At 34.3% G+C, this 14,641-nt stretch overlaps 1 protein-coding gene across 2 annotated transcripts in view; it reads right to left on the reverse strand.

Annotated features, from left to right (window-relative positions):
* Positions 1-4,558: 4,558 nt before the first annotated feature.
* The window catches only part of Tyr (tyrosinase), a 71,931-nt gene continuing 61,848 nt past the window's right edge, over positions 4,559-14,641 (reverse strand). Inside the window, exons 3-4 of one of the 2 annotated variants that reach the window (XM_031384378.1) lie at positions 13,862-14,043; positions 4,559-5,081 (exon numbers count right to left, since the gene is read on the reverse strand). In XM_031384378.1, coding sequence (XP_031240238.1) covers positions 4,995-5,081; positions 13,862-14,043 — 269 coding nt within the window. In that variant the 3' untranslated portion in view covers positions 4,559-4,994. The remainder of the gene's footprint in view (positions 5,082-13,861; positions 14,044-14,641) is intronic. The other variant, XM_031384377.1, reaches the window with a different exon arrangement.

The following is a 14,641-nucleotide window of genomic DNA, read 5'->3' on the forward strand; positions in this document are numbered from 1 at the left end:
CTCACTCTGTAGACCAGGCTGGCCTTTAACTCAGAAATCCACCTGCCTCTGCCTCCCAAGTGCTGGGAATAAAGGCGTGCGCCACCACTGCCAGGCAGGAATCTCAATTCTGGTAACTGTCTCCTGTGTGTAGTCTGCTCCTGGCCTCTGAGCATAGAGAGGCTCCACTAGATGAATTACTGAATGATTAGACAGAAGGATAGATGAGTGCTAATGAATTCGGAATGGGTGGATGGATGGATGAAAGATGGATGGAGGATGGTAGAAGGTAAATAAATAACTAGATGGTGTGTGGTTGGTAGATAAATGGATTGTAGACAAATAGTTCAGTGGTAGTGTATAGACAGTGAATGGATGAATATGATAGATCAGTGGAGCTATGGATGGTAGAGCTATGGATGGTAGAGCTATGGATGGATGGACCCTGCATATGTTGGCAAGCAGGGTCAGTGACGAGTCTGCAAGGCTAAAACACTGCAGAGCATATATTTAAGAGTTCAAGGGAGGGGCTGGAGAGATGGCTCAGTGGTGAAGAGCACTAACTGTTCTTCCAGAGGTCCTGAGTTCAATTCCCAGTAACTACATGGTGCCTCACCACCATCTGTAATGGGATCCAGGACCCTCTTCTGATCTGGGGTGTCTGAGGACAGCAGTGGTGTACTTACATACACAAAATAAATAAAATGTGAGAATATGTTTCTCCTCCTTAGGGCTGCTTCTTGCTGGCAAGCCTGAATAGCCACCTAGGACTGTAAGGACAGAGTTCACTTGCTTCTGGGCAGTCTGTATTCCTGACCCCAGAGAGCTCTTCTCCAGTTCAGACCCTCCTGCTCAATATTGCTGCAGTAGGCTCCTGTTACAGAGCTTTCTTGTCCACTCATGCAGAAATCTTAGGCCTGTGTTTGGATATCCAGGACATTGGTGGACTATCAGGAAGATGCATCTTGTTGCCTCAGTTGTCAACTTGACTGACACACCTGAGAGTTGTGTAGCCAGGGATGCAAGACAGATCTCTCTTGAGAGCTTCTGAGCATCACGACCTTGAGATTCTCTAAGACTGATCTCATTTTGTCTTTATAATTAAAATATATAACTACTTGGACATTTTTCTTTTATCACTGGTGTATATTTATAATAAAATTTATTGGTGTATATCTATTATACACATTATAAATGTTACAATTATAATGTGTTCATTATAACATTTTCATACATGTATAGCTTAGCTTGTTTTTTGCTTATAGTGATGCCACTCTAAACTACCCACAATATTCTCTTTACAGTTTCATTCTGGAACCCTTTTTTTTTTAAACCAAATAGTTCCTCTTGAAAATATGAGTGTATATACTTTCATGTATATATAATATAGAAAAATGTAATTTTTAGTGTGACCTATTGCATTTATCATCATGAATTATAAATACATCAGTTTTCTTGCAAATTATATAACTCAATTCTTCTTTATGACTGGACAAATCGCCATCATGTATACATGCCATGGCTTCTCTATCTATTAGTCTGTTGATAAACATCTGGAGTATCTCCTCAACCTAGTTATTGTGAGCAACACTGCAATAAACAGGTGTTCAGGAAACTCGAGCAGTATATTGTCTTAGATTTTTGGAGGTATATGCTCTGCAAAAACTACTACTACTGTTACTCATGAGCTACATCAAAAAGTACTTGCCATTCAGAAAGAATAAAATAATTTAAAAAACTAAACTGAAATTAGTCAATTAATTGTGTATATTGCAATGAAGTTTCTTTTAAAACATTTCAATATTTGTTACCGAGTTAATGAAAAAGTAATATGAGATTTTTAGAAGGTGATGAATTTTTCCTTATTTTTTTTTGTTTTGTTTTGAGGTTCCATGACCACCACATTATTTTTAGTATGACTTCAGCATTCGATAGTGAACTCAGCACCCATTATGAAATGCCATTAAAGTTAGGATTATTGGCCTAATGTAATATAAATGGCTTTCCCATGTGAACTTGAAAGTATTTCTCATTAAAACAGTCTGCTTTCATCCTAGTCCAGAAGTATATACCTGTAATCCAGACACTGCTCTGAGACTGGAGAGGCAACAAAATCCAGCAGTAGGAACCAGTTTATGCAACATATATATCACTGATTTAGAAAACACAATTTTAATTTCTGTACCTTTTCCTTAATTTTGTAAAACAAAAAAATAAGAAAGTAAAAGTAACTTTAATAAAACAAATTTATTAAGAACTATATTTCACTAAATATTCACATTTCTCAACACATCATTGTCTCGTATTGTTTTATTTATCAATAGGACAAACAGGATGCAGAGCTGTTTGATGAAAGAGAATGTATATTATTTAAATTAGGCAAAAGGAAGGTGAAAGTGATTACTATGAATTTTTAAGAATTTTTTAGGAGGTATGTTAAATGGTGAGCCCAAATTTGACAACTAAATCATTCAGGTAAGTCTCAAATCTTCTAGTGTAAATGGCTAATAATAAACTCACATTCAGTCAGAGCTAGTGACTGAAGACAGTTCTACATGAGTTTTTATTCCAACTCATATGCTGTTCTTTCAATTACATTTTAGAAATATTTTATTATTTTTGAAAATTTGATACAATGTCTATCTACCCTCCACTTCTCCATATGATCCTTCACAGATCCACCCCTACCTCACTGCCTCCTCAGATTCACATATTCTCTTTTTAAAACTTAATAGTTCATTGACTATAATTTATGGTGTGTGTATGCTACTGTGATTTGATCCTTCTACTAGAGGGAGCATGATGATTCTACCAGGACTCGACAAGAAAACTGAGTATCCCTCAAACAGAAGCCATCACTGCCCAGAGTGCATCAGTTAGAGGTTGAAACTAAGGAAACTCTTCCCACTCCATCCTAGAATGTTGCTATATAAAAAGAAATATAAGGCCCCAAAATTATAAGTTTGAAGTATATACAACTTAACTAGAACATTAAAATATTAAAGTTGTTTATATGTAGTTTGCAACAGCTGAATAATTTTAAGGCTTTGATGGTGTTAATAGTTTGTTTTTAATTTACATTCTATTGTATAAACTGCCACTGTCCACAAAAATGAAAGCTTATATAAATGTTGAAAGGCTGTTGAACATCAATGACTTATGCTTGTTGTCAGCCTCATAGATACAATGGTTAACATGCCATGTATCCATCACAGATTAACTACTACACATAGAGAATTACACATTCGATTTGATAAAATAGATGAATAATAGTAAAATTAATTTTAAAAACATAAAAACTAGAGGGGGAAGAAAGGGGAAAAAAGAATACCACATATTTATTTCTTAACAAAAGGATGTAGCAACAGGACAATTTCAGGAAAAAAAAATGAAGCAGTTTATAAACCCTACAGAGTAAGCAAGACTAAAATATACAAGATTGATGAGAATTTAATAAAACTTTCTGATATATTGAAATATAATATAATTTTGTTGCCATAATAAGAATCAATATAGAATCAAAGAGATGGTAACCTTTATCAAAAGTGTGACAGCTATACAAATAGATACCTTGAGCCTCTAGAGGAAAAAAAATTCTATAATGGTATGCAGTGGCAAAAGAGGGAATTGTATTGTGATAAAGGGAAAAACTGAATTTACAAAGACCCCTGTCAGTTGTAATAAACATTTCTTGGGTGGATTTATGTATAAATGCTAGGTAGAAGAGTGCAAGAAAATGCTTACATAGCATATACAAGGCCCTGGGTTGATGCCCAGTTCTAGAAAAAGAATAATTTAGAAAACAAAAAAAAAATTGCTTTCTAAAATTTTCCTAAATTAAAAACTAAAACTAAAATTTTACTTTGGCTAAAGTAAAAGTTTACTTTTCACTACAAATTTACATTCACAGCAAATTTGGGTGAGTCATACAGGTGTGAAGGTCTCAAAGATGCCCCATACCAATGCCCCATGAGACTGGATGTGCCCCTGACATTTTCACACTAGAATTTGATTCAGATAGTTTTTCCCATCACTGTTCCCATTCCTTTGGCCCGTGTGCTTGATGATTCAGATTACAGTCATGCTGACTCAAAGCTTCAGATATCACTGTAGTCATCTGTCTTGATTCTTTTTCTGGCTATAGGTAAACTTCAGGTAATAATCTCTAGTAATAGTACACTCTTCCCAAAGGCCACTATCTTATTAGGTAGTACATTCCCATTTCTTACCTGATTTTTTCCCATCAGTCACAGATTGTAGGTAAAATAACTTAAATATGACAACCAATGAAAACGGGAAGATGTTCTCCTCTGATTACTGATTTAGTAATTATTCATCTTTTCTAAACTTTAATGAAATAAGTTCAGAAATAAATGAGCATTTCTATCTATCCCAGATTTTCAAAATTGTCTGAATCAGTTAACACAAACACACACACACACGCACACACACACACACACACACACACACAGATGCACACGCACACAAACACACACACATACACACACACAGACACACACACACACACATACACACACAGGAGAGGGAGAGGGAGAGAGAAAGCAAATTTTTTTTTCTTGGAAATTCACAATGAAGTAAGGAAAACAAAAATGTACCTCAAGATTAAATAATCAAGATGCGTTCATAAAAAAACAATTAGTTGTAAGAGAAATTTTATTTAGATAGAAGTAAGTTGTTTTTTAGCAAATACCAGTCTTTCCTTAGAAATTAGGACTCAGGAAAAACCATGGGTCTGAGCAAAAAACAGTCTAACAGCTATGGTCTATGTTTTATACTAGTTTAAAATTGTAGAAAGGTCATCAAATAGGTCAAGTGAAGTCAAACCCTTTAGTCCCACTCTGTTTGCTATGATGGTCACAGATGGCTCTGATACAGCAAGCTGTGGTAGTCGTCTTTGTCCATGAGGAGTGGCTGCCTTTCCTCCTGGGGTTGCTTCTTCTTCTGATGGCATAGCCTACTGCTAAGCCCAACCAGAGCTAAAGCAATAACAGCTCCTACAAGTGCTGCCCCAAGAAGCCATGGCCAAATACGACTGGCTTGTTCCAAGTAAGGCTCAATATAGTTTCTGTAAAAGCCTGGATCTGAAATAGAAAAAGATCATGCTGTTTTCACGGATATCATCATCACCATCAGCAGCATTTTAGCTGCTACTTAGAAGTAAGTAGCAGCTAAATTACTTCAAACCACATAAGAAATTACAACTGGGTTAGAATTAGAACAGTTATGACTTCTGCCACCCATAAATAAATTTCTACCCCTGAATCTTCTAGTACAGATAATCTCAGATGCATATTTTGGAAAGAATATACTTTTGGTATCCCTCTGTAATTTTCCTAAAAGTTTTTCTAATGTCAAATTGCACCTTTTGTTTCATGTGTTTCTTATAAACATTTTTCTATTTAGTCCAAAAGGCCTTAAATATCTAAACTTTATAGGTATAGCATTTCTTCTACCATTACACCAACATATTGTATTAGAATTACTAATTATATGTTTATATTCTATGTCATACTGACTCATTGAAGACCCAAACTATGACGTATAGGGATAATATCTTATGTACGGTGTGGAAACATTCTTGTCAATAAAAATATGATGAGCAATAAGCTAAGGAGAGATTACAAGGTGTGACATCCGGCAGAGAGCAATGAACTCTGGGAACTAGGCACAGGAAGTTTCATCACCTGGACATGGAGGTAGTTGGATGAGGTAACCAGCAATGTAACAAACAGAATTGTATAAACAGGATAACTGACTTACAGGGTAGTCAGAGAAGCCTAGTTTAAGGCTCAGGCATTTATAAATAAAACAATATGCCATTTTTTTGGGGAACTGGGCTGAGGGCAGAAAAGCTGGTGGTTACAATGAAGTAATCTGAAATTTGGTAGAGTGCCTGAACCTCATGAGAAAAGTAAATGTTTACTCCATGACTGAATGTATTATTAGATTCCAAAAAGGTAATGAAGAAATATTAGGTTGATTTGGAGAGATATTCAAAGGATATCTGGGAAAACAAATTATAAATTAGCCAGTACTATGTTTTGAGGTAAAATTTAGAGTTTATATTTAAAATCTGGTATTGCTCATGATATACTTTATATATATTAAAATAAAAATATGGAGCATTTGCTCTAAGACAAAATAATATAAAGAATAACTATAACAGACAGATTCAGTATAGGAACATAACAAGAATTCAAAATGTGTCTTTAAATGACAGTCATATATTGAGATGGTATAAATAAAATGTTTGTAAGAGAAGTAAACTCATTTATATATGAAGACACCTGAGATAGACTTGATGAATTAAAAGATATTGGTATCTACATATTATTTGGAAACATGGAAATAATTATTAAAAATATAATTGCACAAGTTGTGGTAGCTGACTTGGGGCACTAGCCTGGTCAGAGCATAGACATGGAAAGTGAAGTCTTTGTTTTGGTATTTGGAAAAGTCTAGCCTTTAAAATAGCATATATCATTATTTGACAAAATGAAATTAAGAAGCATGATAAATGACATGATTTATATATGAGAGTGAAATACAAGCAGATACAAACCTAAATAGAATACATTATTTTTCAATACTTAAAAAGAATATAATACATAAATGTATTATAAAAATAGTACCTGGATTTTAAAACATACCTTAAGTAATAAACAAATAGTATGATGAGACATGAATTTTCAGATGATATATTTTGAAGTAGTATGTTTTCATAGAAAATAATCATATCAATAAATTATTTATGAATTTAAAAGTAACTCCAAATAAATACAATTAAAAAAACAATAGTCTTACTAACACATATATACTTAAAGCATGCAGTAATTCAAAGAAAGTTAAAATAAATATGCTTCTAATTATAAATATTCTGCTTATAAAATTACAATTTAAAGACTATATAGAAAACTTTAAATTTTCAGCAAACCAAGAAACTGTACTTGGTATTGTCTCAATAAGAGGAGATAGATTGCTTATGGAAGGAAACTTCTATATACTGTCTCTTCTTCTGGTTGCTTATATGGCATGCTGTGAAGAATATTAATGAGCCTCAGTAATAATATCAGGCCTTGGCACCTCCCCTCTGGCTGGATCCCACATTGAGCCTATCACTGGACCTTCTTTTCCTCAGGTTCCTCTCCATTTTCATCCCTGTAATTCTTTCAGACAGAAATAATTAGGGATCAGAGATGTTACTGTGGAATGGCAATACCATCCCTCACTTGATGTCCTGTCTTCCTAGTGGATGTGGGAAGTGCCCTTTTCCTATGGTCAGGCATTTCATCTAAGGTCCCTCCCTTTGATTCCTGAGAGTCTCTTACCTCCCAGGTCTCTGGTACATTCTAGAGGGCCGCCCAACCTCCTATTTCCTGAGGTTACCTATTTCCATTCTTTCTGCTGGCCCTCAGGGCTTCAGTCCTGTTACTGAGGCTATGGAGCGCTCACAAAAAGAGACCTAGCATGACTGCCCTGCGAAAAAACCAAGAAGCAGTGGAAAGAGTCAGATGCAGGTATTTTCACCTAGCCAATGGACAGAAGCAGTTTACTCCTGTTGAATAAGGAAAGGCTGAAAGAAGCTGAGAAGGGTGATCCTGCAGGAGGACCAGCAGTCTCAATTAATCTGGACCCCTGAGATCTCTCAAAGAGTAGACCACCAGATAACATACACCAGCTGATATGAGGCCCTCAACACAATGCAGTAGAGGACTTCCGGGTCTGTGTTCATTCAGTGATGATGCACCTAACCCTCAAGAGACTGAAGGCCCCAGGAAGTTTAGAGATCAAGTGGGACAGGGTTTGGGGTTTGGGGTTTGGGGGAATCAATGTGGAGACAGGGTGGTTGGGGAGGAGGTGTGGGATGTGGAGCAGTTGGAGGGTGGAAGTGGGGCAGGGAATGGAATATGGAGTGTAAAAAAATCTCAAGAATATTGATGTGCCACCATAGATTATAAAACCCCATGTAAACATTAAGTCTTAAAGAAGATTAAGGTCTGGTATTCAAAGTTATGGACTATTTTTTTCAGTAGAGTATCACTAGCAAATAATTTAATCAAGTCAAAAAATTTAACTCATACCTTAGTATCTTTGCTACCCACTTTTTATCCCACCCCTGTTGAAGTGGAAATTATAGTAATTCTTTCATGATCATCTTCTTTAGAGATACTTGATAAGTACAGGATTGATAGATGCTTGATTCATGATAGTTATTCCTAATCACTACTCAGAATTCACTATCCTGCAAACTAAGAAAGAGTGGATTCAGTAACTAAAGTCTGGAAATAAAGCCAGCACAATATAAGAAGCAGAAAATCAGGAACTAGAGAAAACTGAAGAAGACCTTTATGTCTATAGCCTTTCCTCCTCTTTTAATCCTTTGAATATTCCCCCTTTTCTAATTTTTAATCAAATTATCTTTCATCTAATCTCATTCCTATCTATTTGCTGATATTTGCTCTTCAAAATTTCTAATTACTTTGAGAAGCTAATTAACTGCTCATCCCACAAAAATAAAAGATAAATACTTATGGCATGCTGGAATGGTAGTTATATATAAATAAATCACAGTAAAATTACATACCTAAAAAAAGGAAAAGGCAACATTTACTTTGTCCAGTTTTTTCTTTTGCTTTTTTTTTCTTTACTTGTCTCTGAAAATCTTCTTAGACATCATGAAGATAGTTTTAATAAAATGGATTGTTTGGTTGTTTATCATCACCAGAAAAGTCAAGAAGTGACTGACATAATGGAAATCTCTAGATTTGAGTGACATTAATTTAAATAATAAAAATTGAAACCAATGAAAATGTGATATTTACTTTTAGGAATCCTGAAAATCACTCTTAAATACATTTTAAAAATATGTTTTGATAATGGGACTTAAATGTCTAGATTCAATTACTCTTAGATATTCTCATACATAGTTCATTTTAAATTTCTCCTTAATAGGTAGCACATTGCATAAAAAATGCTATTTTTTTATGTCCCGGGGATCAAAAAGAGCAGCTAATGCTCCTAAACACTACATCATATCTCCATGCTAAAAAACAGCCTCAACGTGGAGAGGGAGTCCTCACATGGGTGTTTGGGAGTGACCAAAAAATCAATTGTGGGTACAAGCTGACAGCTCTGTGTTCTGCTAGAGGCAGCTTTCCAGAGATTTCCAGACAGCTCAGCTCCTTGCTAGAAAAAGCTCTAAAAGCAATTTCAATAGCTCATGGATTTTCCAACCAGGGTCAGAAAGCTGCTAGGAAAAAAAGAATCTTGGGTTTTCAGACCTACGTCAGAAATCCTGCTTTAAAAAAAATTCTATTGTTGAGAATAGTTTTTGCTATCATGGATTTTTTGTTATTCCAAATGAATATGAAAATTGCTCTTTCTAACTCTGTGAAGAATTGAGTTGTAATTTTGGTGGGGATTGCATTCAATCTGTAGATTGCTTTCAGCAAGATGGCCATTTATACCTATTAATCCTGCCAATCCATGAGCATGGGAGATTTTTCCATCTTCTAAGATCTTTGATTTTTTTTCTTCAGAGACTTGAAGTTCTTGTTGTACAGATCTTTCACTTGTTTGGCTAGAGTCATACCAAGATTTTTTATATTGTTTGTGACTACTATGAAGGGTATTTTTTCCCTATTTTCTTTCTCAGCTCATTTGTCCTTTGAGTATAGGAAGGCTACTTATTTGTTTGAGTTAATTTTATATTTGGCCACTGTGCTGAAGTTGTTTATCAGCTATATGAGTTCTCTGGTGGAATTTTTGGGGTCACTTATCTATACTATCATATCATCTGCAAATAGTGATATTTTGACATCTTCCTTTCCAATTTGTATCTCTTTGACTTTCTTTTGTTTTCTAATTCCTTTGGCTAGAACTTCAAGTAGTATATTGAATAGATAAGGAGAAAGTGGAAAGGCTTGTCTAGGCCCCGATTTTAGTGGGGTTGCTTCAAGTTTCTCTCCATTTATTTTGATGTTGGTTACTGGTTTGCTATATATTGATTTTACTACGTTTAGTTATGGGCCTTGAATTCTTGATCCTTCCAAGACTTTTGTGTGACAGCTCCCTAGGATAGCTTTTGTGTTTTTTGACCAAAGTTAGAAAAGCTGCTAGGAAAAACAAAACAAAACAAAACAAATCTTGGGTGTTCTAAGGTCAGAAACCCTGTTAGAAAAATCTAAAAGAGCAATGTTTGCTCTCCAAACAGTTCTCTCTGGGTAGCTTTTTTCTTGCAGATTAAAGCCCAAACTGATTTACATATCAATTCAGTCATTTGCTCCATGTTTCCTTTTGATTATCTCATGAGTCACCATTTTATGACCTTAGCCCCTTGATTTCAAGACAACAAATATATGTGTGTATATATATATATATATACATATATATATATATGTATACAATATATATATACATATATATATGTATATATATATATATTTATATATTTTAAACATGGCAAATGACTTCAGAGATCTGCTTGCCTTTGTAAGCACAGACAATAAGGTAGCTGGATGAGATTTGTCTCCGAGATCACTATTCGATAAATCTCTGTATCTGTTTCCTTAATATCTGTGTGACAAGCTGGCTCATAGTACAGTTGCCTCTGTTCTTTTAGGTCCATGAAGCCCCTATTATAATTCATATCACTTCCTTGTATTTTGCATAGTTGAGAAATTATATTCTTGAATTCATGTTTTCTGAGATTTTTTTTTTTCAACAGACTGTCCTGAAGGTCATATCATTTGCCATTTTCCTTAGTACATTAGACACCCTCTCGCCTCTCAGACTAGTGTCCTTTCTGATTATCATGGGGTAATTCACCTTGGCAGAGAAGACATTCCTCTGAAGGAGGAACATAAAATAATTATATACATTATTATACAAACAAGTCTCAAGTGCACAGCAACCATGCATTCTCTACCATTAAGACATCGAGACCTCTGGAATCATATGCCAAAATAAAGTCTTTTACTTGATGTCCTGTCCTTTTATCAGTTACACCTGAAAGAAAATCGCTTGCCTCTCAGTTTTTAAAACATCACTAAATCTGATTACAAGAGAAAATGTTTGACAATTTCAGACATTAGCTGCCCTCTACAACAAAATACTTAAGTAATTATCAACATGAATACCTGAATGATGAATAACAACCCTCATGAACTAAATTACTGAAAACATTTAATATTTTTTTTTTAGAAATCTTGAAGTTTAGCAATGAATAGAGATGAATTTTAAGTACTTTGAATGCATAAGCAATAATGAAGAATGCTTCATAAAATAGAAAATAGGCAGTTTCTATTATTTATTTTAAAATCAACTTTCTCTAAAGGTAATTGTGTAAATTCATAGCTGTATAAAAAACATAGTAAACCAATAGAGAATTTCAAATTAATATTGTTTATTTTAAGATAATTAGAAAAATATATTTCACTTTCTATTAAGATTTTTTTGACCCTCCTCTCTCATAAGGTCTAGGTATCTGTTTGGAGCTTCAAGTCTTTGAATCATATTGCACTGAGAAATATTTACCCTGATATTTCATATCTTGTTCTATTGTAACAAATACATGGACTTCCCTTTGTGTCTCGACCTTCCTTTATTATTGTTAAATATATCAATGAATTTTACTGTAATTAATTTGCTTCACAGGTTAAAAAGTTTCAAAAATGTCCCATAATCTCCTTTTTCTTCACTCAGCATATAACTTATTTGTCAATTTATATAAGTTTTGTCCTAAAAATATAATGAGGAATAAACTGGTTCATGGATCACACCTAGACAATGTCCCAGTCATAAAAAGCATACAATTTGTGATAACTTTTATAAAACATCTCAGTCTTTTAAATATTATTTTCTTTGTTCATAACACCAAATATAAGAATTCAATATTTCATAAATACAGTAGACATCTTTACTTATTCTTTCAGGTTAGAATATTTTCTGCCCTTTTCTATCTGCTGCCTACCAACACTTCAAACATTGTCAAAGATGAATTATATACAAATCACTGCTTCCCTATCTAAATTCTTGTAAAATTTTGTTGTTCACTCTTTGTACTTCCTTGCACAGTCTGTTTGTAGGACTACAGGACTTTGTAATGGTTTTAATATGCAAAGCCTAAGGAGTTGCACTATTAGGAAGTGTGGCCTTTTTGGAGAAGGTATGGCCTTGGAAGAAGTGTGTCACTGTGGGGGTAGGCTTTAAGAGTCTTGTCCTTACTACCTGGGAGCCAGACTTTTCTTAGCTGCTTTGAAACAAGACGTGGAACTCTAAGCTCCTCCAGCCCCATATATGCCTAGAAGTGTCCCACCTTGACACTATGGACTGAACTTTTGAACTTGTAAACCAGTACCAATTAAGTGTTGTCCTTTATAAGAGTTGCCTTGGACATGGTATCTATTCACAGCAGTAACACCCTAACTAAGATAGACTTCTACTTTGGATTTGGTCTGTACTGACAGCCAAATTACATTAGTCATTTCAGTGGAACTAAAGTTGATCATAAGAGCTAGGAGTTAGTGAGGTTCACACATTTCTTCATTTTTCCTTATCTGATGAGCTCATTCATGTTTCCTTCATGTAATCATTTGCAATTTTACATTGTATTCTTCTAGCCTTTATATACTATTGTGAAAGTATAGTGTTCTAAGGGAACGGTCAAAACCTGCTTCCTCCATATATTGCTATTTGACATTTAAGAAGTCACTTCAATTCTATAAGACTGATATTCTCACCTCTTTTATATAAAATAATACCTATCTAGTGAATAATAAATTAAATAATGTAGATAGTTATGGTTTAAATATAAAGGATTCACCCAAATACCTACACACCCAAAAGCTAATGTTTAAAGGACTTAGCATCCAGCTGATAGGTTTGAGAAGTTGTATCATGAGGATTCTGGCTACATCAATTGATTGATCAATGGATGGATTCCCAATATGATGCATTAGTTAGGTCTTGCTGGAAAGTAGAAGGTGAGGCCTGATTGGAGGAACTAAGTCACTGGGAGCTTGCCTTTGAAGGATAGATGTATCATGAATATGACTCCCTCTTTGTCCCTACTACATACCCATAATATTTCTATCTTGCCTAAAGCTCAAACAAATGAAACCTGTTGATCTTGGTCTGAAACCTCTGAAACCCAGAGAAAATCATTTCTTTACCTTGACTTTCTCAGTCATTTATCATTGCAACAAATAGATAGACTACAATAGTAGGAAGTTCTTGCATGGACTAGGCTATCATTACTACCCATTTCTTCTTCAAGAAGATATTAATGTGTCCTGACTAGGAAGACCAAAACTTACAGGTACTTCCAGTCCTAAGGCTTTACATTATGATTTTAGCCAAAGGCATAATAACTAACAATAGAGAAGTATTAGGAAACCCATTATTAGTTGGTTTTGAAAGTTTCCAGTATTGTATTGGTAATACTATCAAGAGTCTCACGATGGAAGATCACAAATTGTTTACTCCATATCATCCTGCATAGACTGAATTCTTTAACATGATTCAGAACAATCCATGGAGTTATTCCTATCTAAATATATAACAAATAAAATATGATTCACAGTATTGAAATAATATCCCTAGGTCATAAAATACTTGGGTGAGAGAATTATGGCTCAAAACTTCCCAATCCTATATTCTTCAGTACTTTAACTGTATGAATGTCCTATAGTAGATGGACTAGATATAAATTTAGGAATCCTTGAGATATAGTTCTAGTTTACATGATTATAAATTGGTATAATATAGTTTCTCAAAAAGTTTTGGAAAAAAATTGAATATACCCCAAAAGAGGTTACCCACACCAGATTCCATAGTTCATCTGAAGGCCACTGAGCCTTACCTGACTCTTGTAGGTAGCTGTAGTCATATCCCAGATCCTTGGATGAAATAAAGAAATCACCATTTCTATAGAGCGGTATGAAAGGAACCATGTAGGATTCTCTGTTATGGCCGATAGGTGCATTGGCTTCAGGATAAACTTCCAGAAGAGGGCGGTATCTTCGGAGCCATTGTTCAAAAATACTACAGAGGGAAGGGTTACTCAGACTTAGGAACATTTTATTTATAAGGTCTAAATTTTAAGTTCTTAAAAGACAATTATTGATATCACAAGAGTTGGTCAAATACTATCTTCAAACTTTGGCAAGTTACCATTTCATGTCCTGAAAAGGTCATTCATCAGAAATAGTGTGAGGATAACTTCAAATTTTTCCTTATGAAAATTAAACTTTTATAGATAGTATAGATGTTTCAGCATTCAACATTTGGTTTCATAAAATTTAGTCATAATCAAAAATATAACTTTAAAAATGCAAAGAGAGTCAAAAGAAAAAACATGTAAAACCAAATTGACAAAATACTTGAATTTAATCACTTTTTGTTTGTTGTTGTGTGTACCAGCTATTTCATTCCTTGTCTTATGGTTATAAAAGATCATGTTTTCTGAAGAAGAGTGTATCTTTAATGATAGGAGATGAAACAGCACTTTTCCAGCTTCCCATAAAGCTTGTATGTGACCACATGATTACTGTTCAGGCAATAAGACAAAACCATCCTAGGAATAGGGAATAGTGACAACAAAACAAAACAAAACAAAACAAAAAAACAAAACAAAACAAAA

Source organism: Mastomys coucha, unplaced genomic scaffold (assembly GCF_008632895.1).
Source record: "Mastomys coucha isolate ucsf_1 unplaced genomic scaffold, UCSF_Mcou_1 pScaffold21, whole genome shotgun sequence".
Classification (NCBI taxonomy): Eukaryota; Metazoa; Chordata; class Mammalia; order Rodentia; family Muridae; genus Mastomys; species Mastomys coucha.